This window comes from Accipiter gentilis, chromosome 29, assembly GCF_929443795.1.
Source record: "Accipiter gentilis chromosome 29, bAccGen1.1, whole genome shotgun sequence".
In the NCBI taxonomy this organism is placed as follows: Eukaryota; Metazoa; Chordata; class Aves; order Accipitriformes; family Accipitridae; genus Astur; species Astur gentilis.
In genome coordinates this window covers 20,600,413-20,623,603 of record NC_064908.1, presented here as the reverse complement: position 1 = coordinate 20,623,603, position 23,191 = coordinate 20,600,413, and the positions used below count along the sequence as shown (strand labels likewise).

Here is a 23,191-nt window from a genome sequence, read left to right as displayed (position 1 = left end):
GTCAGTAAAAAAAAGCTATTAAAAAAAACAAAGGCGCAAATCAGTTTTTGATTCCTAGTGGTAGGCGCGTAAGGAGACAGACTGTTACACAGGTATGCAACAGATGTGAGCGCGCATTAAGAATGCAACTTCCAACACTTCCAAGCGACACCTCAGAGAACGGGTAAAATACAACAAAATGGGAGTTAATAGGCTCTCACTGGCTTATCTTCATATTTTATTGGAGGGGCTTCGGTAGAACTTTGGGTATCATTTTTCTTTTAACTAATTAAAGAAATAAGTGGCAGTTTCTTTATGAAAACCATGCTACCTTGTGGTTGCCTCTAAGAATGCACATAGCTATTAATATCTGTAAAGCTCTTAAATGTATTATGCAGCACTTTTTAAAATGTTAAAATGTTAAAAAAGAAATGTCAGGCTAAATTCAGTAAGCTCAGTGATTTGCTTTGTACATGGTAAATACCTCACAGGAAAAAAAAATAGAAATCTTCAGCTCCTAACCCTAAGTGAGAGTGAGAGAGAGGCTTTCAAAAATGTGATGCATTCATTAACCCTTGCGGGAAAGTGACAGAGTTGCTCTACCTAAACTGAGGATTCCTCTAGTGTTCTCTCACAACCAGTCTCACAAAGTCCTCTCTGACTGTACTGAAAACTACTGAAGTATAAAAAAATACATAATTCAATATAAAAATGACTTAAATATTGCATTACTTATTTCAGAACAGACATGACTGCAGTTACACTTCACGTATAGGCTACAGTCTCTCTCCTCACCTCTCGTCCTTTTCACAGAAGGTAGCAATAAAGCCATCACGGCAATTCCCACTGCCAACACCAAGGTAAACTTTGGTTCCGATTAAAAAGAATTAAATACCGGCGCATGACCCACTTGCAGGCAGATTTAAGTACTCAGACCACAAGACAATGCAGAGTACCAGAGGGGGGGGGGTACGGGGACGAGACGACACGGACACCGGGACGGGGACCTCTGCTTTAATTGCATCTCAGACCATTCACCCTTCCAGTTCAGAATTGTTTGAGCCGTTTCCTACTAAAACAGCTTACAGAAAATATGCTAGAATTTGTTTTTCACATCTTCTTCGCTTTAGCACGCTAACTAAAGCCTACATAGACATTTCGTCTCAACTGGGAGACGTTGAGTGAAGGTCCCCCTCCAGGAACAGTTTTTGGTAGGGGTGCGGATTCACCTCCATCAATCACCCGGTGCATTAATCCTGTCCCTCCTGTGCTGCCGGGATCCTGCCTTCGGGCAGGCGGGTGCCTTCACTCTTTGTTGGTTCTCAGCGATTTCACAAAAGAGGTAACTTGCAAACTTGGCTCGACTACTTGCAGCACAAAGGCAGGATCCCAACTTACAAGTTATCACTGAAACATCCCGAAACATTTCAGACCACAAAGTCTCTTGTCAGGTTCCCTCTCGCCTCCGAGACAGCTGTGGCCTCACCAAACACCCTCCGCCAGTAATCCCTGCTGCTGAAAGGACTTGGGTTTTTCTTCGCAGCTCACCTCTGACATGTGGTTGACTATACTTTCCTTTCAAAACAGTGAGGCTAAGCCCTCTGCAAATAAAGTGATCGCAGGACCTACGCCTGCCTCCTTAATTGAAATCTGCCTGCTGCAAAATGTCTGAACATCGAGGGCAGGTTGCTTGGCTGGCTCCGGAGCAGGACAGTCAAAAAAGTTTAGGGAAAGGCAGAAAACAACCACAAGCCAAAGAAGGACGGAAAGGGGTTACAAGCTGATCGAGGCAAAATGTAGGTACGTGGGGAGGGAGGGCAGAAGGGGGATCATTCCCCTTATCCTGGGTAATATAATGCAATATAAAGCAGAATCAATCTTAATATTCACAACACAGTCAATACCCTAGTGCTTAGCTGTCAGCAGAAACTGAAGTGGATCCCCGGTAGCAAAGAAACCCTTGGACATAAAGCACCATAATTTACTGAGAGCTGTGCACTTTTAGGCTTCTCAGCTGAGATTTGCAATGATTTCACGTTTGCTGTTTTTGTCTATAATCTTTATTTTTTCAGTGTGCAATTAAGGGGAATGTGATGGAGTACCAAAATATGGCTAAAAAGCCAGCCAACGCATATATTTATTTCTAAAGCCAGATCGTAAGAAATGTTCTTATTCTCATTCTACAAAGCAGAATACTTTGCAAATTTTCTTTTTTTAAAAAAAAACCCTCTGTAAATTCAGTGATGTGAAAAAATTGCAAAAAATCCCCTGAAATGCCTCTAAAAAAACCCGCAGAGTTTATTAGTGTCGCATGCACGTAGAAAAAAAATGTCTTTTTTGTACTTCTGTGGTGAAAATTTTTGGCACTTAAAACATCATCGCCCGAGAGCAACTCAAGCTTCGCCGCATTCTACACGGACCTGGGGTCAAAGCATCCATCACTTGGCGTTCCTCAGGCTCTCTGTGGGAGTCTCCTTCCCCCGCTCTGCTGACAGGGGTTCAGCTTTGCTCCCCCCAAACCTGGGCAGCGCACACCCTCAGAAACTTTATCGTCCCCGCTGCGTGCTACGCATCCCGGGGAAAAAAAAAAAAAAGAAAAAAAATTTAAAAAAAAAAACCGTGAGGTAACACCGATCTGACAAGTATTTTGCCAAGTGTCCTGACGGTCAAAAAGGCAGCCCGGGCGCTAGCGGGGGACCTCCGGAGCTGTGTGAGGAGAGCGGCGGGGAATTCTCCACCGCGCCATTTCGCAGCGAGTCAGCCTGACCGGGCCGCCGCCGCCGCGGCCGCCGCCGCCGGGACGGGCCGGCGGGCCCCTCAGCGCGGCGGGGCGGGCCCCTCAGCTCGGCGGGGCGGGCCGGGACCCCACCGGGCACCGCGGCACCCGCCATCCCGCTCCGGCGGCGTGAGGCGGAGGCGGGGGGGTGGGCAGAGGGCCGGCACCTTTCCCCGCCGGCGGGCAGCGGCGGGTGGAAGGAAGGAGGGATCAAGATGGCTGCGGCGGCGGCGGCGGCGGCGCGGGCGGCCCTTACCTGTTTTCTCCTTGATCTCGCAGAGGACACTGAACAAGGCGGGTTTCATCCTGTGGCAGTTCAGTGCGTGTTTCCTGAAAGAGAGCAGAGTACAAGCGGTTAACGCGGTGTTTCGGCAACATGGCGCCTTCCCCGACAAGGATCCCCGTATCGTCGTCGTTGTCGTCGTCGTCGTCGTCCGTCCTCCCCCCCCCCCCCCCGCTTTCATCCCTGCCCGCCAGACCCGCGGCCCGGCGCCGGGAGCCACCGGTCGGTGGCTCCCGGCGCCGGGCCGCGGGTCTGGCGGGCGGAGGTGGCTGGGGAAGGGGGGGGGGGACGACGCGGGGGTGTCCGCGGGGCCGGGGGTCCCTCGCCCAGCCGCGGCTGCCGGGTCTCTCTTTCCTTCATCCCTCTTGACTTTTTATACCGAATTATCTTTGTGCAAATGCCGCCCGACCGAGGGGTATAAATCAACACCCACACCCCCCCTTGTCCCCGGTACGATCCGTCCTGCGATATTATAACTGATTTATTAAGGAGATTGGGGGGGGGGGGGAGGGGGGAACTTGCAGAGTTAACATTCTTTGTTTTTGTATTTACTGTGATTTAAAACAGCCAGGGGTTTTGGTTTGGTTTTTGGTTTTTTGTTCCCCCCACCCCCCCCCCCCCCCCTCGCAGCAATACCTTGTCAGGTTTGTAATTCATCTGCCGCCACTTCGGGGGCAGGGAGACAAGAAAAGAAAGAAAGGAAAAAAGTTGCACTCCTAGGAAGAGCGCAGAGCCGACCGACGGACGGACAGACGGACAGCGGCTCCGAGGCCGGTGTCCGCCGGACAGTGTCCAACGGGAAACGGGCAGGGATCAGCCACAGCCTCCCGCGCACCGGAGCGACGGCATAAGCACCGCGTACTTCTATATTTATTACATATCTATCTACCAAAAAAATCATTAAATAGCAACTTTGGCTCTGCCTTGGCTGCTTGCAATTTCTCCTACGGCACCAAGAAGTTGCTCTAATTGTGAGACTCTCCGCAGAGGAGCAGGAAGGAGAGAAACAAAAACCACACACACACACAAAAAAAAAAAAAAAAGAAAAAAGAAAAAAAGAAAAAGAAAAAAAAAGACAAGGTTTAATTAGACGAAACCAACTTTGCTTGTGCCTCATCCAGGCTTTGGTCAGTGATGGTCATGATCTGATGGAGGATGTCGCCGATGTCCTGCTTCCTGCCGTCGCCGTCTGCCCCTTCGTGTCCGTGGGGAGGAGGCAGGGCCATGCCCCCCTGCACCGAGTGGCCGGCCAGGTTCACACCGGCCAGAGTCTGCAGCATCCTGGACTGATCGTCCATGCCTCTGCCGCGGCCCGGGCCGCGCCGGCGGGGCGGGAGGAGCGCGGGCTTCGGGGAGAGAGAAGGCGCCGGTCAGCCTCTGGCTCCCGAAGTCAGTCTCAGTTCCTGACTCCTTATTTCGCTCTTGCACACACACACCAAAAAAAAGAAGGAGGAAAAAAAAAAAAGAGAGAGGGGGAAAAAAAAGCCAAACAAAACAACAACAACAACAAAAAAAAAAATCAGTATTTGTGTTTTGACCGGATCTCAGCTGTTTATTCCACTCTCTTCTCCTTCCCAGTGCAGTAAATCACTCTCTTTAGTTACAATCTTCTTTCATCATCATCATATTTGTGGCTTGGATAAATGAGTTGATAAGGTTTCTTTGCAGTTTTCTTTTCCTGGTACAATCTTCCTCCAAAGCTTTTTTTTTTTTTCCTTTTTTTTATTTTTATTGTTGCTTTTTATGTCTTTCCGCACTTGTCCAAAAATCTTCTTTGCAAAAAGGCAAAATTAAAAAAAAAAAAAAAAAAAAAAAAACAACACAAAATCAAAAAACTCGCTTTCAAATCCTTAAGAAGTTAGGAGGGTGGCAAACAGCAAAAACCACAACAAACCAGGCGAACACCCCCACCCCCAAATTGCAACATAAAAAAGCCAAGAAAACACAATCACAGAGGGAAAAAAAAAAAAAAATTAATCGCCCTCCCCCCCAAAAAATAACAAATGATCCCAAGTCTGTGCAACGGGGGTAAAACAGCAGCAATCAAAAGTTTGAACTTGTGCAAAGAAAAGAGCGGAAATAACGGGGCAAGAACTGTAAAAAAATTAATTACACACTCTCTGCAAAGCAATGTGCAAAAATATCAGCCCGCTGGAATTTATGAGCCCCGCCGCCCGGTGCCTGTGTGTGTTTTATGTTGTTTGATGGCCGCTCCGGTGAGGGATTGACAGCCTGCCAACGCCACTCACTCACCGCAGACGTGTCACCCTGTGAAGGAGGAGAGCGGCCGCGCGCGAGAGGGACGCGGAGCCCGCCGCGCCCCGCCCCGCCGCCCCGCCCCGCCCCTCCCGCGGGACGCCGCGCCGCCCCGCCCCGCGCCCCGCCCCGCCCCGGCCCTCCCCGCCGGGCGGGGCCGCCGCCGCCGCCGCCGCCGCCGCCTCCGCCGCCGCCCCGCCCGGGGCCGCCCGCCTCACGGGTCCGGCTCCGCGGGGTCGCCCTCCCGCCGGGGCCGAGCGGCGGCGGCGCCGCTCCTCCTGGAAGGGGGGCGGGGGGGAGGGGGCGCGGCCTCGGCCGGGAGCGGCGGGCGCGGCGGCCAATCGCAGCGCGCGGGGGCGGGCGGCGGCGGCGGCGTTGGCCACTCGGCCTGCGCGGGGCGGGGCCGCGCCCGCCTGCCCCCGCGCAGGCCCCGCCCCCCGGCAGAGAAACTTCTGATTGGGCTGTTCGAACAGTCACGTGGCCGGGGCGAACGCCGCTCCGGCCCCGCCCCTCCCGTTGCTACGGTAACGCCTGGGGCTGAGGCCTCTCGTTTCCGAGCGGCGCCGCCGCGCTGACGGGCCGGGCCGGCTCCCGGTACTCCGGTACCCCCCGCCCGGGAGCAGCCGTCGGGTCCGGCCCGCCGCGCCTGCGAGCCCGGGTGCCGGCGAGAGGCCGGCCCTGCCCCGGAAGCTTCGGCCGTGCGGTGGAGATCGGGCGCGGGATGGAGAAGCCCTGGTCCCGGTCCCGGTCCCGGTCCCGGTCCGGTCGGAGGTGGTCTGTTCGCTGTCGTCTGTCTGGCCGTGCCCTGAGCGCATTCCTGGCGGACAAGCCCTGTCGCGAGGCAAGAGACTCCAGAGAGGATTTTCTGGCCCAGCAAGCCGTGCTTTAAAGGGTGCCGCTTCGGGAGCCAGACCCGTATTGCAAATCTGTCTTCTTGCATATATGCAGAGACTGCCAAAAATGTGAGTGAAGAGAAAAAAAAATATATATGTCGCAAGAATAATTAAGGCTTCATTCTGTACAGGGGTTATTTTCACATTGCCACCCCCACCCTCCCCAAATTGTTCTTAGGTAGGGCGCCTGCCCCACACAAATATACAGGGGAAGTTACTTTAATTATGATCAATTTTCTTCACGTTTTGAGTAGTGCGTAACAAAACTATTGCTACAGAGACCTCTCAAGGAAGGGAAAACCACCTGTGGCGTGGCGACAAAGAGCCACAGTAGCAATTAAAATGATAGTTAATTCATTGTATGTACTTTATTATCTGTGACGGACAGTTTCAGCTGAAAGAAGTCATGTCCAAACTAAAATCTCATCCTCGTCTCTCTGACATTTCATGGATGTATGGCTGACAACTCTGACTCAGCTGTGGCTGAAACAGAGCTCTTAATCTTTCTCCTTGGCTTCCACTTGCCTCTTCTCTCAATCACGGTTGACATCACCATCATCGTACCTTCACTCAGGACCGTAACTTGGATGTCATCTGTTTGATTTGGGACCCTTAACCACGTCTCACAGGGGTTACAGTTAACCGTTGTGGATTACTTCTGGTTAACATAATTATGCTTTTACTGTCCCTCCAAGCAAATTAGCATGTTCATTCAAATTCTAATTTTCTTCCATCTTGATTACTGTACCATTTTTTGGTCTGAGCAAATGTGTTCTTAGCGTCATCCAGCTTTATTAAGAATGCTACTCCAAAGATCTTTCTTATTACTATTATTTGGGGTATTTCACAGATCAGTTTGCATTTGTCCACTGAGGGCAAAGTTTCACAGAAGAGGTAACCAGTTCTAATGGCTACCCGGCACAGGAACAAACGGGACTGTGCTTCCTGGTGCCAGCTCTGGTACTCGTCTCACCCCACAGTGATCCGGTTCACCTCACCAAATCAGCAGAGCGCAGCTCTTCTGGGTTATTTTTTCTACTGGTTATCAGGCTGAGTCGGGTAATTCCAGCACGAGATGACTGCTGGAGAAGGGCTCTCTGTGCTCTGCTCTGCCTCCTGGTTATGGCCTTACGCTCCCTGTGATCTGCTGTTTGCTAGAGCAGTGCCAGCTCCTTGCCTTCGCCCAGCTGCTGACGCCGGCCGTTATTATCTGCTCCTCACAGGATCGAATGTGTCTCTCCACTCAGGTGCCTTGGGTGGCACCCTGTGTAACGCTCTTCACTTTCCTGTACCGTCCTTTTTAAAGCTTGCTTTTTGATGTGTACGGCTGCCTACAGACTGTGAGGTCATGGTTTGCTGAGGAATTAACCAACATCGTCTAGTAATTTCCACAGGAGATCGTGGAGGCAGACTGCCTCAGCAACTCTGGAAAGGGATGACACAAATGCACGGCCATTAGGCCACAAACAGACACCGAAAGGAAAACCGAGACCTGAAGTGCCCGGTAACACCTCTGGTTCTGGCTGGCACAGAGGTTTGAGGCAAACGGATGAGGGAGAGCGGCTGGGTTCACCTGCTCGCTCCGAGCAGCACCCGCTGTCCTCCCTGCTGCAGACACAGCTGGAGTTGGCTGGAGCACCGGTCTAACCCCGCAGGACACGGGCCAAGGCTTAAGCATGGCCAGTACTATTAACTACTTTCTTTTGCAACAGTTAGCTTTGTTTAAACGTGTCTTGCTTATGCTGGGATACTGGGTGCTGTGTGGAAGGTTTGGTTTAAAACCACAACAGAAATACAAGTCCCATAGATGGTTTCAAACAAGAAAAAGCTAGCGAATTTGGGAACGAAACTGGCATAATCTCGACTAGAGACGCGTCCCGCTTCTTTATTTGTGAAGAGAGCCACAGCTGAACGCTGGAACTACCGCAGTTTTCTTCCTTCGGAACTCCGACCCCTCCACAGCCTGCCTGCAGGTTTCCACTCAAGCCTGCTGCTAGCTGCACGCCTTTAACCGTAAAACGCAGAAACGCGCCCGAAGCTCCGCAGCACCCCGCACGCAGAGCCGGACCCACTCCCCGCCCTAAACAACGCCGCCTCCGCCCGTGCCGCAGCCACCCCGGCACCGGCCGCTCCTTCCGCGCCCGCTCTCGGGCCAGACGGGTCCCGGGACACCGAGCGGCCAGGCCCGCTCCCACAGACGGAGCCGGCCCCGCCGCCGGCCCGCCCCCCCGCGCATGCGCACGGCCGCGCCGCCGGTGGCGGCCTCGCTTCCGGAGGCGGTGCTTCCGGGTCGCGGCGCGGCCCAGCGCTCCCCGTTCCGCGGCGTCCTCCGGCCCCGGAAGCGGCTGCCCCGGCCCGCCGGCGGGGGAGGAGGCGGCGCCCGGCCCGGCCCGGCCCGGCCTCACGGAGCGGCCCGGCGGCGAAGCCCGTAAGTGCGGAGGCGTGCGGGGGTCCTCGCCCCGGCGGGTGTCGCAGAAGGGGCGGTCCGGGGCCCGGCTGCGGGGGGTGCCTGCCCGGTACCGGCCGGCGGCGGGTCCGGCGGCTCTCCTGGGGCCTCCCGCTGGTTGGCCGAGGCAGCGACGCTCCGTGCTGTAACCCCCGCCTTTATTTCTCCAAGTAAAAGTCTGTGGTAAATCCGCGGGATGGAGTAACACGTCATAGGGAAGGACGCGGGAGCCTTTCCAGTCTCGGAGAGATGTTCCTGGGAGTAGAAGCCCCCGAGGGTTCCCGGTGCGTCCGCGGACGGGCCTGCCCGCTGCCGCGGGGGGCTGCGGGCCTCTGCCCCTCCTGAAGCGGCGAGGCAGGATTAACGTCCCCCTGCGAGCGAGGGGGTAGACAGAGCCGGTCGAATGAGCGTCCAACAGTAGAGTTTGGAGGGAAAAATAGGTAAGTGGACGGCGTGGCTAAAATCTTAAGAGTTGGGTATGTGGTAGAGCAGGCAGAGGGGTGAGGGAACGCCAGGGGCTGCGCTGGAATTGTCCCACGCTTGACCGGGGGCCGGAGGCCCCCAGCCTGCCTTGGGGTCTCTTTTGGCCTCCTGCCCTGACCGCCTGGGTGTTTGCCAGACGAGCCCTTTTAGCGTGATCATGCTTGAATATGCTGCTGGATTGCGTTCTCGTTTTTTCACACGTGTGGTGAGTGGCGATCAGAACTGGTGTTCTCACTGCAGAGCATCGGTGAGGGAGCGAGAAGCGGTTTCTAGGAGATGCCACAGTAAGAGTTGCTTTCAGTGTTAGTGGGAGTTTAGGGATTGTCTAAATGAGAAATGCTAGAGCCAAACCTGGATTTTCTGAGTATGTTCTACGTGATTTTAGGTTTCAGGGGACTTTCAGCTAGATGCAAGGTTGGGAATTAAACTCTCAGTTATTTTTTCAAATTCAGAACAAATCTGTTCACGGACACTTTTTTGGGTTAGACTAAAAAAAAATTGAGATCACTGTCTCCATATAGACTTGTACAGAAATAACTGAAGTGGAGAATTAGAACCAATTTAGTACATTTCTTTCTCAGTCGTGTTTCAGGTCTTTCTGATGACATCCTTTCATCACCTGTTTATTGGTTTAACTGTTTCACCCAGCTGCAACAAATAACAAATGTGTGTAACAGCTGATCAGCAAAGGCCTGTCAGATGAAGCTGCTTGGCAGAATGATCTGTGTTTTGCCCATTTTGTAGCACAAATTTTCCAAACCTTCCTAAGTTTTGAGCATGAGAAATAGATCCTTGTGTGGAAAGGTCGGTTTTATTAACAAATGGGACAGCAAATAAACAGGATGCAAGCCACAACCCCCCGACAGCAAGCAGCCCCGTGTAGGACCAGCAGATCTCCTGTGTGGCAGCTCTGACACTTTGCTTTGGAGATGGACGAGTGGCGCTTGCTGAGGAAGATGGAGGGAGAGCTCAGGCTTTCTCTGGTTCTTCTCTTTTAGCTACTGGAAGGGGCAGGCTGTGAGCTTTGGGGTGTAGGGGTGTGGAAGCAGAAATGTAGCCGTGCTGGTCCTGGTAGCACACAGAATGCTATTGCAGGGTCATTGGTACCTCAAACTATTTGTGTCATTGGTATCGTGGTGGTTCATGGGTGTGACACTGCCTTATGTTTGAGATGTGCCTGGCAGTGAGCCTTAGGTTTTGCTAGCAGCAGTTCTCCTTTTATCATAAATGACCAAGTGAAGACTCTTCTGTTAGACAGTACCTCTAACAAAGACCCCAGTATGCGTTTTAATATTAATTGTGTGTGTGCCTGTTGAGAAGCTTTATTAAACTGTGATATCTAGCTATTTGTTGTGTATAAGCTCAGTTTCTTATACTAGACAGCACAAGGGTAATCCCTACCTTGTTTCCTTATGGCTCGAGACTGTATTTGAGTCAGTTATTCTGAAAGCAAAACAAGCTCCTTGAATATCTTTTGTGTGCTCTTGAAGGAGATGGACCAAAAATCTGTTAAGACAAAAATTAAAAGCCAGAAGAAAGGGAGATCCATCTTTCGTTGAAGAAATGTGAATCCATCCCATTACATTTGACATAGAGTCCCAAAGGGGCTTGAAGCCTCGGGAGTTTTTGAAGGAGGTGTTATTCTCATGAACATTTGTGAAATCAGAAGCAGTTTGCACCCTGTTACATTATGAATAAATAATATTATGATCATCCTTTTTATGCAATAAAAATATTTTCATGCAATCAGAAGTAGAAAGGCAACAAACTGAAAAAAATGTCAAATACAAAACTATTTGTCTTGGTATATGCTTCTGTTTCTTAAATAAATGCTACAGAATATATAAAAGAAGAAAATAAACGCTGACCTGTCATTAGCTCAGATGAGAACAACTATAGATAGGAATTAAAGGTAATATTGGTAAACAAAAGTAGGATGATAGAGGAAATTTGCCAGGAATTATTATTTTCAAATTAAAAAATAAATCAATATTGAGAACAAAAGAGTTTTAAGAATTAAATTCTAGTAGTCTACTCTTCTTCTGTATCCTTTTCATTTCCTGTTTACTACTGTGTGCATTGCAGTAAGTTTTATTCATGGCTAGATTTACAGTCTACGTTTAGATTTACATGTAGATTTAGAATCTACATTTACGAGTATACTCTTATTGTTGATGTATATGAATGAACTCTTCATATAAAATACTTTTAAGGTTATGCCATGATAATCTATGGTTGCGTTTTTTTCTAGGACTGAAACATGATACCGTGTTGAAAAGCTATACGTGGAATACTGTTACAGGAAGAAGGGGTTATTTTATGTTTGAAAACCACTAAAATATTCCAGTTTAGACTAAACTACAAAAATAAGTTATCCAGCAAAGATAAATATATACTTGGTGACATCTGACATTTGTTTTTTCTGATAGTCCTGTTGTAAGACAGGAATTCACAAATATAATTCTGAAACTGTGTCAGATACTTGGAGGGATAATGTTCTTTTCAGTTAAAAATTTGATGGTACAAGTTGCATAGCAGTATAAAAGTTTTGAGAGCAGACTAATGAATTGGCTCAAACAAATACAGGTAGGGTTTTTGGTGTGGTCAGGTAGCTGACGGGTTCCAGCTGGATGAACTCAACTGCACATCAGTGTCGAGGACCAGCAAGCAGGTTTGTGGTACTTTTACAGTGCTGCTGTTCTGAAGATCCCTAGTCCAGCTGTAGTAGCTACAGCAAGTCTCCAGGCTTTGTCCTGGGTCCACCCAGAGCGAGCTCTTTAAGGCTGTGGACCTTCACATGCTTAGAACACCTTTCATTCAAGTTTGGCTTCAGCAGATCCAGGCAGGCTTTACGAAGCAGCTGTAAGAGTGAAATACAGGCAATTGATGAGTAATGCCATACCTCCCTGCTCACTTGCTAACTGTGGTGTAGGCATAGCTAATGAGTCTTGCTCAGGAAAATCCAAAAAACATGGCATCTCTCTCAATATTATACAGGCAAAAAAAAGGTAAAATGTTGAAGCTTTCTGGCTTGGTTGTTTGGGGTTTTTTTAAAGATCGATGTTCGTATAGGTGTTTATAAGATTTATGGGGGTTTTTTTTAGGCTCTTGAATACCACAATGAGAAAAGCCAAAATAGAAGTCCTAGTCTAGTATTTGACGAGTCCGAGCCTATGCTTTTATCTCCCTCTTTGCAAGTAGGTATTTTGTTTGTTCATCTTAGGAACGTTAAAGCTTAATGAGTTGTCTTTAAAGCATTTAGGCATATGAATGAAAAATCATGGTTCCGTGTAAAAGTGCTGTGCCATTGTTGAAAGTATTCCTTTACAGCTTCCTGCGCAAGCAAAAGTACTGTCAGCTTCACCCACTCATGAACGGTGACTGCTGTTCCCCATTTCTGGAAAAGAGTGTTCATCAGGAATAAAAATAAAATGGAATTTTTAATATCTTATTTAAAACATACTCTGGTTTTGGTTTGTTATTTTAAAATCGGCAGTTAAGCCTTAAAAATGAACTCAAATACTCACAATTTTTCTGGGTAGTAAATTCTCATGAACACGTGCTGTGAAATTAGGTAGTAGGGATTCCAGTGTGCTGGGTCATCACAATATGACATTGCAGATGTAATGTGTGTGTTAGGTAATGCTTGCTAGCCGGTATGAAAAAATAAGCATAATCACAGACATTAAAAATTAAGCAAAGTGTTTGCACATATTTAGATTAGGCAAAAACCAGGCAAGATGCCGCTTTTCTAAACTGCTTCTATCCAAACCATTCAGTACAATATCAGAATGAAAAATGACAACACTTTGTCATCTGTTCAAATTGATATTGCACTCTTTGCAGTGACAGCTGAAAAGGCCCACAGGTGCCATATAAAGAGGTGACCATGTTGTCATATTTCATTTAGGCATCCCTCTGCAAAGCCATAATTACCTAATTAGGTTGTTAATTAGGAGATTAGCATTTCACTATATTGATAGAATGCTCTTTGCAGGCATGAGTCTAGATACAGATTTGTCTGCCCTGATTTATAATCTCTGCATTTTTTTATACTTATTTATTTGCTTAAAATCTTGATGCAATATAGATCAGGTTATCTCAGAATCAACTTGTTTACAATTAAATGAAGATTTGACAAGATCAGGAAACAAATAGAGGAGAGTATACAGTTTCCATACATACTCCAATGTTCTCTCCCTCCTTCCCTAAAGCTCAATAATTAAAATATTGGAGTTGGTATAATTTGCATCCTGATTAGTATGACAACAAAAATGTAGCCAAATTCCAAACAGTTCATAAATATAAAAATACATAGCTAATGCCAGATTGATTTACAGGTTTGAAAACTAAAAAATAATTTGTTGGAAGTTGTGTGTAATGTAGTGTTTTCTCATCATAACTTTCAAATTCCAGTATTACTTGTGAAAGTGTGCCTCTTTAAATGATTATTTCCTCTTTAATGATAGGACCCAAAGCATGAGTGACAGCTTCTCTAGATAAGTATTCATTCTTAAATGCACTTGAGCTTTTGTTGAAACATAAACTTGAATTTTCATATATTGCAGTTCACTTTCCTTTATCCTGCATGCACAGGAGTCTGTCTGGCATTCAAGGGTTTTGATTATTTGTACTGCTGCAAATGTAGATAACCAGAACCATTTCTTTTGCAATTGCAGACAGAAGTTAACTGTGAAATTATTTCACTGAACCTGAATCATAAATTTTGAAGTGTATTCACACTGTCCTATTCCAGCTTATATGACGTAGGGGGTGGGAGGGGTGGGGAAAATAAATTTTTTATTCTAATCTGCCTATTTTTTTCATTAGTTTTTAAGATCACTTTAAAGAGCTACAGTCAGAGTGGTGTTTAAGTCCAGTGACTATGGAAGCCCTTGAGTGATAAGATGACCTCTAATGCTGTATAATTCTTCCAGCCTGCTTTATTTTGAGATTATTAGTAATTGTTTTTGATCCAGGTTGTACCTTCCAGAAGTTGCATCTTTGTTTGGAACATTTTTGTTTACCTTGAATAGGGCTTCAACTGCTTATTAATTCCTTAAGGAGGGCAGTCAATTTAAACATATTTTCCTTTTTTTTAAAAAAAAAAAGCTACAGCTTTGCAGAATAGGAGATATGAAATTTTTTTCCTGCTTCGCACTTTTTACTTTTTTAATTTAGAGAGCAAAATAACCTTGCAGGAATTGGCTTGAGAATTTTGTGGAGAATTTACAGCTGCTTTTAGCCATTTGAACTGAAGGATTCGTAAAATTATTCCATTAAAATTGGTAGGATTTCAAAGTTGTAGCTCTTTCCTGTAGCGGAACATTTTCAGTTGCTTATAGCTTCCTCCAATTTTTATAATTTAGTCTAGCTTATTTAGAGGTCTGTGAGCAAATTTCCATGTGTGCTATACGTGATATATTTTGAAGCATAAAAGGCATAAATATCAAAATTTTCTGTGAGAAAGATATTTCTTGTACTTTGACCAGTGGTAGCATGTCATGAAAAGGTGGTGTTAGCTTGCAATTTTAGGAACGATTGTCCTTAAGTCGAAGATGAGCCAGTGGTAACCAGATTGTGTTTGGTGGAGCTGCAAGTTTTTAACCTGATGTCTGTAAACTCCTAAAGGGACAGGTGCAGCGCACGAAAATGTGCCTTTTGTCACTAGTTTCACTTTACCAAGCAAAGTCTGTAGTTCCAGCAGAAAACGTTTAAGGAGCCTGCAGGTAAGGAAGGGAGCAGAGCGGAGGGCTGGGGTGCAGTGGGAGGCAGACTTGGGGTCTGACCCCACCGCTGCCAGGTGTGGGAGCGAGACGCGGCCGGCCTCGGCTGTTGCTGCCGGTGTGTAGCGTAGTGACGAGCCACCTTGCGCTGGGCGGTAATAGAGAAGGATGCTGTCAAATTCAACCCTGTATATTTAAAACAAACCAGAAAATTAAATCCAAGATAACTGTGTTTTCCCAAAAGTAAGGTAACCTGTGTTACCAAACTCGGCATTTATTTCATGCTCAAGGTCAAACATTTTGCTCTGAAAATAGCGGTAAGAACAGGTTGACACATGGTTGCAGTCCCTCAAGTCAGTGTGGTCCAGCACCAGAGCAGCAAGATGACGCTTGCAGCTGTGTCCGCTGTTGTCTGCGCTGATACGTGGTGGGTTGACAGGATGGATGGGAAGGATGGCAATCATAAGAGGTGTGTGTTTAGCTTGTTTTCCCCTTGTCTCACACTTGCTTTGAAGTCTCATTGACACTTGATGTAGGATAACATGAATATAAATCAGACTGTTTTGGGGGATATTATGTGTGCCGTTTTTGGTGAGGAAAGAGGAAAGTGAGAAAATCTTTTTATTTAAATAAATACAGTATATCAGGCAAGCAGGAGGGTCACAAGAACATTTAATACATTTGTGAAGTTGCCTCCCCAAATTCAGATGTGTTCATCTGTGTGCTTAAGGTATAGCTTGTGTAACTACATGTCCTCTTTTCAAGACCTTTGTGTCACCTACTGGGAGCTGAATAATTTGTTAGAACGTTCTGCAGTACTTATTGTATGCCATGTTATGAATGAGGTTGATCTGCATAACAGCCTTGCTTCACTTGCTGTGAAAGTCTATAGATGCCATAAATATAGCAGTGGGTTACTGGAAGAGGAATACTTCTGATAAAAATAGTAGACTGAGATCCAGCTGTCTGATTTTGCTACAAAGTTCCTGTGAAGCCTGGCACGTCATTTAGCCTCTTGATGGTGCAATTTTACATCTTTGGGGATGTTCTCTACCTGCACAAGACTAATAGGGGGCTCTGCTCCCCATGGTGTTTGGGGCAATTCAGTAACACAGCGATGAGACCAAGGAGAAGGTGAGAGAGGGCATTCATAGCCAGGGTGTTGATTAGATAATACGCAGAAAGTAAGACAGATGAATAATAAAGATCAAGAAGGCGGCAAAGGGCTGATTCAGCTCTGTCCACCTATGTGATGAATCATGGAAGGTGTTTGCCAATAAGTACTATATCATCGTAACACTAACCTGTATATCATGTCATACATAAATACAGTTAAGGTTGCATGGGTTTCACATTGCTCTTTTCATTTTTAGTGTTCACATAGAGTATGCTTGACAGCTGTCTGCAAAGTATTTTATTTAACAGTAGAATAATATTTATATAGTGCAAGTATTAAAAGAACATTTCTTTTTTGTTTATGATTGAAGAATGTACAAGTTGCTGATGCTCAGACAGTCCCTGAATTCTGTTAAATTTACCTACTACGTGTGGACATCGTAATCGTGTGTAGGTATAAGGAATGCAGAAGAGGTGGTGTGCTGACAAATATCTGTAGATCTAGAAATGGATCTCGTACCTGTAATTTTGCTGACACTGATGACATGGAGCCTTAAAGGTAGTCATGTAAAGGTTTGCAAAATTGAACTTTGCCTCTCTGAATTCTTCATTGCAGGTCATTGTTCCTCAGACCAGGGCTATGCCATCTAATTGTGTTTTGCGTTTATCAAAATGAGGAACCAGTTAGAATTGTGTAGATAGCAACTCTTAAAATAAGGCATATAAATCCAAACTGAATTTTGGGATCTGAACCTTTTTTCTGACTTTTTTTTTTGAGAGGTGTTAACTGTTAATAGAATTTCCCGTTAACAATTTATTGAAAAATTAGTTTTAATGTGTCCTTTTGAGAATTCTGAAGAGGAAGAAGAAAAAATGTGTTTGAATTCAACTTTAGAGATTGAAGTAGAATTTCTGGCAATTTTTCACTGTTCATGTTTATGGGAAAAGTGATTGCATATGCAAAATTGTAAAGAAGCTTGGCTAATTTAGCACATGGACTGTTAATAGCATGAAGTCGGGGTGCAGAGTATAAAGGTAAAATTCTCGCATCTGCTGTTACATGTTGTTAACTCCCTTAGCAGACGTTAAATCATTTCAAGTACAATAATAGTGTGGGAGGTAAATTAACTAACCATTAACAATCTTATAAATACACAATTAACATGCCAACATTTATATGACACATTGATGGGGCAGCAGTAATTTTTGATTGGGAGTTTGCAGACCTTTTAGAAGCCTAAGGCGGTTGCTTATTTAAACAAGTTCTTACTGCTTGCAGGTAAGCATGGCCTTTTCTAATAAGTGGTGTGTAAATAATTAAGTCTAAAGAGCATTCTCAGTGCACTTTTTAAAATATCCGTACGGTGTATACTTCGTTGTGTCTGTATTCTCTAAGTCTCACAGTACTAGTCACGCTGTTACGGCTTAAAGGCCTTTAACACGTAAATTACAGCCAAGAGACGGTTGCCTTATGGTAGGATATTTTGCCTTATGGCCTCTCACGTTGAGGACAATGAGAAATCCTTCAGGGAGAGCAGGCCTACTTTCTGTGATGGAAATAGTCAGAAAATAAAAAATAGAACTTGGAGTCAGAGCGTTGCTGAGGTTGGCAGGGACCTCTGGAGATCTAATCCAACCTCCCAGCCCTAAGCAGGGCCAGCTAAAGGGGGTTGCTCAGGGCCTTACCCAGTCGGGTTTTGAATATCTCCGAGGATACTGATGGCGCGTATTTAGCTAATAGCATAATTTATTAAAATGTATGGTAGGAGGAGTGTATTAATAACAAGCAACATGCCAGTTTTATTTCTCTACCATTCTTTTATTGAATTCCGTCTTGCTGCTGGGTCTGTTGTTTAATATAATACTTTAGAATTTGTCTATATTTTTTTAAGGCAGAAAGGACACAGTCTCTCAGAAAAAAAAGGCAATATTTGTGGCCAAGGGAGCAAAAAAAGCCTAAAATGGTGAAGGATGTAAATATTTATTGAATGTTCTATTTAGCAGATGCTGATGTTTGGTGGTAGGGAGGATACTGGTAGGGATAGTGAGTTTGCAATTTACAACACACCTTAAATTTTGCTTTTGTCATGATTAGATGAGTGTCCAAATAAAGTATTACGTTTGCTTCCAAATATTTCAATGCAGAAGCTGTTTCGTGGAGCTCCATATGCTAATACACCTTTCCCCTTGGAAGCATACAGGGGAGATGATGAAATGTGTTTGCTGGTCCTGGAACAAGCTTGTCTGATGCTTTCTTTCACTTTCTTCTGTTAAAATCTGCCAGGAAAAGGCCAGCTGCCTTTACCAGATTTTAATGGGATACGGCTTCGTGTGATTTAAAATTGTTTCTTTTCCTTTGGTATTTTCTTCTTGCTGACAGAAGTTTTGCAAACAGCAACGACAGGGGTTTTTTGTTGTTGTTGCTTCTATGTTCAAAATACTAGACACATTTAGCTCTATAGCTGGTATTAAAATGTTGAGGGGTTTTTCTCAGATATGCAAATGATTAGAAAAGCAGTGGGGATTTTGAACTTCTGGAATTTACATCTAGTCTTGCATCTCTCTGTGAGCTTACACTTAAAACCCCGCCAACCTCCCTCTTCCTCAGCCTGAGGTTTCGCAGTTGGCTTTGAGCTGGCCGTGAGCATCACTGCTGAGAGGGGAACCTCGGCTTTCGTCCGTCTTTTGATATGCCTGCTGCCTCTGTTACATTGGTACTGGTGCTTTTGCAGCTGTTCACTGGCGGACTGATCAGCCTGAAAATTAGTAATTTTTTTTTTTTTTTTCTTTTCAGGTTATTTTCAGCAGGTCATTTTTTTTGATCCAACTCACCTCACAGGTATACAAGTGTTAGTGCCAGCCTTTGGGAGATGGTGGAAATATCTGACCAGGGCCAGATAGGAGCATGGAGTTGCCCCTTCTAGAGGCAGCCCAGGCTTGAATTAGATTAACATAACTATAAATCCACAGCTACAGTAAGATAGGGTAACAGTTTGAGTGTGGATTGGGTTTTGTGGTTTGGTTTTTTGTTTGTTTTTTTTTTTCTTCTTTGCCCTCTACTTTGTTTTGTAAGGCCACTTGAGTATTCTGAATGAAATATTGTAGGTAAGTGTCAATTACTGTTGTTAAAGTGCTTAAGAATTCATGCGTGTGGTATATGATCACAGAGCTTTTTTCGTGTTACAACAGTTGCTCTATATGAAGTGCCATGCAGCAGCAGATGTTCCATATTGTGCCCTGAGATACTAATCTCTTCATGTTTAAAGTTCTTCCTGAAAATACAAAACCTAAGAAGGACCTATAATAAAGTAATCAAAGAGTTGGTATGTAGAGGCAGAAGAAAAACAGTAACACACTATTGTGATGGGTGAAAAGAAATTCAAAACCCTGTCTGGTTTTGTAAATTTATTAATTTGAATGGACAGATGTTCCTTGTGTGTATTTTCTCTCCATCCTTCTATACTACTTGGAATATTTTGCCTTATAGAAACCATTTGTTGTAGAGTAATGGGACCTGTCTGTTGTGTTCTGTTGTCTTGGGATTTGGGTTTCAAGCTGTCCTCCAAAACCACTGTTCTTTAACTGGATCTCAGCAAGCAGTGTAACTTAAGTAAACTGGAGCTGAATTAAAATAATTCACTGTACAAAACTGAGGCAGTTAGGTTTTGTGCATCCAAAATATAAACCTTCTTGAATCAGGGTTTTGGTTGTGTGGGTTTTGTGTTTTGGTGGTTGTTTGGGTTTTTTTCCCCTAAAGTGCTGTGTACATTTTATTTCCAGGTACATGTGTCCATGAAACAAGATGGAGAGAAGATAGTATAGTGAAGTGGTGGACTTGTGGACAGAATGGCTTTCCTGGACAACCCAACAATTATACTTGCTCATATTCGGCAGTCACACGTGACCAGTGATGACACAGGGATGTGTGAAATGGTCCTGATAGATCACGATGTCGACCTGGAGAAGTTTAATCCATCGTCAGCATATGGGGACAGTGGTTCAGAAACACAGGGAAGCAACGGTGAGACTCAGGGCTATATATATTCCCAATCAGTTGATATTACCTCAAGCTGGGACTTTGGAATCAGAAGACGATCAAACACAGGTAAGTGAAGTTTGCAGCCAAGATAACGTTAGCCTTTTAAATTCAGTTGCTATTAGTCTGGCTTGCGTGGACAAATCAGAGCATGACTAGTTGGGTATCTGTCAAACTTTTCCTTTTGTAATGTCAAGACCTTTTTTATAAAAGGACATGTAATGATTCAGTTACTTTAGTGTGCTGTCAGCTTAGTTTTAATTGCTGTTTTACCTATTCATCTACAGAGGAACATTGAGGTAGTCAGTTTTATATATAAAAAAAAATTAAATTGTAAAGACATCAAGTCTAAATCCAGAGTACGTGAACAGTCTTTGATATTTCTATTGTTAATGTCTGGAGGGGTGTTAACTTTTGAACAGGATAGTTATTTTCTGAGAAAAATCTACCTAGTGAGGCATCAAATCTATTTGTTATAAAAGAGAGGAATTAAGTTTGATGTGAGCCAACGAAGTGAATGATTTGTCTGTATTTTGTCTTCTGAAGTTTTACTTCTGAGAAAAACCTTGAGATAGGATTTGTTACCAAACTAGAAAGTTTAAAGGTGTATACCTTTTCAAAATAGGCTCAGTTTGTCTTGAGTGGAAGAAAGCTGTCCCATTAGTTGTTTCGTATGAGGGATATTCAGACTTCTACTTATACTTGAGGAATGCAATTAACAAAAGTTCCGCAATATAAAATATATATGAAAAGGTTGGTGTGGGGTTGTCAATCCTGATCTCCTTTTTTTTTTTTTTTTTTTTTCTCCTGTGGTACATTTTTTTCAAATGATTTCTGAAGGTATTAGAACACCACCTAGAGCTCAGAAAAAACATCTGTGCTCTACCTAACAAGTAAAATGTTGTATGGTATTGAATATCTTGAAATACCCTTCACAAATAAGAAGTTGTCAAAAGTTACAGAAAAGGCAGAGCACTGATCTCTTGTAATGGAGAGTTAGATTTGTAAATAAGCTGAATATATAGCTGCAAATGACTGTAAAGCATGGTGAAAAGTTTAGTGTGCCAGACTGCCTGGCATTGTCCATGAGGTCTTGTTTAGTTCAGTTGATGGTATAATTTTGAAGAAGGAGAGACAAAGTTTAAAGTTTTATAGAATTGCTCCAAAAAAGTAATTCTGAAAGATTATTTCACCAAGTGAGTAGACTGATAAGAGTAATTTCCATTTTAATTATGGATTGAAACCATTTCAGTTTCCAATTGGTGGCATATTCCAAAACAGTGGTTAGCACACTCAGTCCATTGGGGAGCCATTTTTTTGCCTCTCTTTATCTGGCATGTCTTTTATGTTCCACTGTGTATGCAGGTACCACCAGGAACCTAATGCAGTTATCAAGGCAATCAGGCTGTGATTTGAAACAGAGTGGAATGGAAAAAAGTCTACAAAGAATGCAAGTTGATCAGTACTGAACCCTTTTCAAAAATACAGGAAGAGGAATAAATTAAACAGTTAACTATTTTTAATATAAATGCTTTTTGCATAACACAAATACTTATCTGAGTTGTTGGTAGAAGAAAACAGATACATACATACATAGAACAAACTGTTCATACATCTCATAAATAGAAAAACTTATTAACTGTGAAATCTGCAATTTTTGCTCCTAAAACAGGCAGATGTAGGGACATTTCTTTTTTTACTTAATCCATAACTACCTGAGTAGATTTAGCAAGAGCAGGAACATTTGTTCTTTGAAAAGCAGAAAATGGTTTTTAGGTTTGGAAAGAGAATATAGTGTAGTTTTGTGTATCAACAGGTAATAGTGGTAGACTTTTTTAACATGCAAGCTCTTCTTTATTCTCCTTGGTTTTATACCCTGCTAAATAAAATTATTTCTGCTTATACTGTCTTTAGCCATTGCTTTTGGATGGAGTACAACTTTTTATTATCTTTTGCAAAGCTGTTTTATTATAAAATACCTTACCAGGATAGTACTTTTTTTCATAAATTGCAGAAATAACATGTTACTGTAGAAGACACACCACATATCTGCGGAGACTACAGAAATGTTGTTTATTAGGTAGTTCTCATGTGGGTGTGCAAATTTGGAAATGATTTTTATGTGCATTCTAATATCAAAATTATCCCCTTAGTCTTGACAAGGATGTGCAGTGGGTGAGTCATGTTAGGGTATTCCACGTCATGTTTGGGGAGAGCACAGGGCTTGTCTGCCACTGAATTTTTCCTCCTTTTCTACAGGAGCTAGATGGGTCATAGGTGGTCTTTGGCTCTGGGCTCCATCTCCTCACTGACTTCTTTCTGCCATATCCAGAGGGGTAAAAAAAAAAAAAAATAAATAAAGTGGACACAGCTCTGTGCAAGGTGTTGGGCGTATGGGAAAGCAGCAAATTCTTCTGATTCACGTGACTAGAAACAAAGGCTTGTCTATTTGCTAATAGTTAATGAAACAAGGACTACATTTGGTTAGTGACATTTTTCACACAGAAAGCTTTCAAACTAGCATGCTTCTTGTGAGAATGAGCCTTAAATAATTCAGACTTCTAATAGGTACCGATAATTCCATCTAATTTGGAGTTGCTGTAATACAGTCCTGCAGTAAATGATCATTTGTGATCAACTGTAGATAGAAGAATAGGATGGAGTTAGTGAAGGTGGTGACTGCGCTTTAGTACGTTTGTTTTGACAAGGGGTAAAAATATTCAAACATGATAAAAACGTGCATTATTTTTATTCTACGTTTTTTCCTTTATCCATTGTTTACATGTGAATCTAACAGATATTTTATGATGGTCCATTTGGGAAGAAAGGGTTTTGGAAGGTAATTTTGAGCTACAGTCTGGACAGTAATTGGGAAAAAAATGTTTTTTCTTTCAGAATAAAATATCTATGCTACAATAGTGTTTTACCCAATATTTAAACTTATAAGCGGGGATACTTCTCTTATTTCATCAAGAGTAAGATACATAGAGGTATTTAGGCACTAACCTCAAGTTGATTTAAATGGGAAATAAGCATCAAAGTCCCTGTTTGTGTTTGTACCTTAAACTGCTTGTTACAGCTATTAAACCTCAAAGTATTATTTTTTTCATCAGTTCCCAGGTTGAGAGTTTTTACAGGGACAAAAAAAACAAACCCAACACTTCTGTGCCCACAATTCAGTTCAAAGACTAAATGTA

General features: G+C 44.2%; 2 protein-coding genes and 1 long non-coding RNA gene across 7 annotated transcripts in view; 1 reads left to right on the top strand and 2 right to left on the bottom strand.

The window, feature by feature from the left end:
- Positions 1 to 4,591, bottom strand: part of PBX3 (PBX homeobox 3) — a 117,887-nt gene extending 113,296 nt beyond the window's left edge. For both annotated transcript variants that reach the window (XM_049831628.1, XM_049831629.1), the window contains exons 1-2: positions 4,140 to 4,591; positions 3,012 to 3,085 (exon numbers count right to left, since the gene is read on the bottom strand). In XM_049831628.1, the coding sequence (XP_049687585.1) occupies positions 3,012 to 3,085; positions 4,140 to 4,336 (271 nt within the window). In that variant the 5' untranslated portion in view covers positions 4,337 to 4,591. The remainder of the gene's footprint in view (positions 1 to 3,011; positions 3,086 to 4,139) is intronic.
- A 128-nt stretch (positions 4,592 to 4,719) lies between these two features.
- Positions 4,720 to 5,326, bottom strand: LOC126051875 (uncharacterized). The gene is made up of 2 exons (XR_007509880.1): positions 5,156 to 5,326; positions 4,720 to 4,807 (listed from the first exon to the last, which is right to left on the bottom strand). It is a non-coding gene; the product is annotated as an uncharacterized LOC126051875 (long non-coding RNA).
- A 3,148-nt stretch (positions 5,327 to 8,474) lies between these two features.
- MAPKAP1 (MAPK associated protein 1) overlaps positions 8,475 to 23,191 on the top strand; it is a 109,681-nt gene continuing 94,964 nt past the window's right edge. For 2 of the 4 annotated variants that reach the window (XM_049831618.1, XM_049831614.1), the window contains exons 1-2: positions 8,625 to 9,073; positions 19,739 to 20,063. In XM_049831618.1, the coding sequence (XP_049687575.1) occupies positions 19,805 to 20,063 (259 nt within the window). In that variant the 5' untranslated portion in view covers positions 8,625 to 9,073; positions 19,739 to 19,804. The other 2 variants (XM_049831615.1, XM_049831616.1) reach the window with 2 other exon arrangements.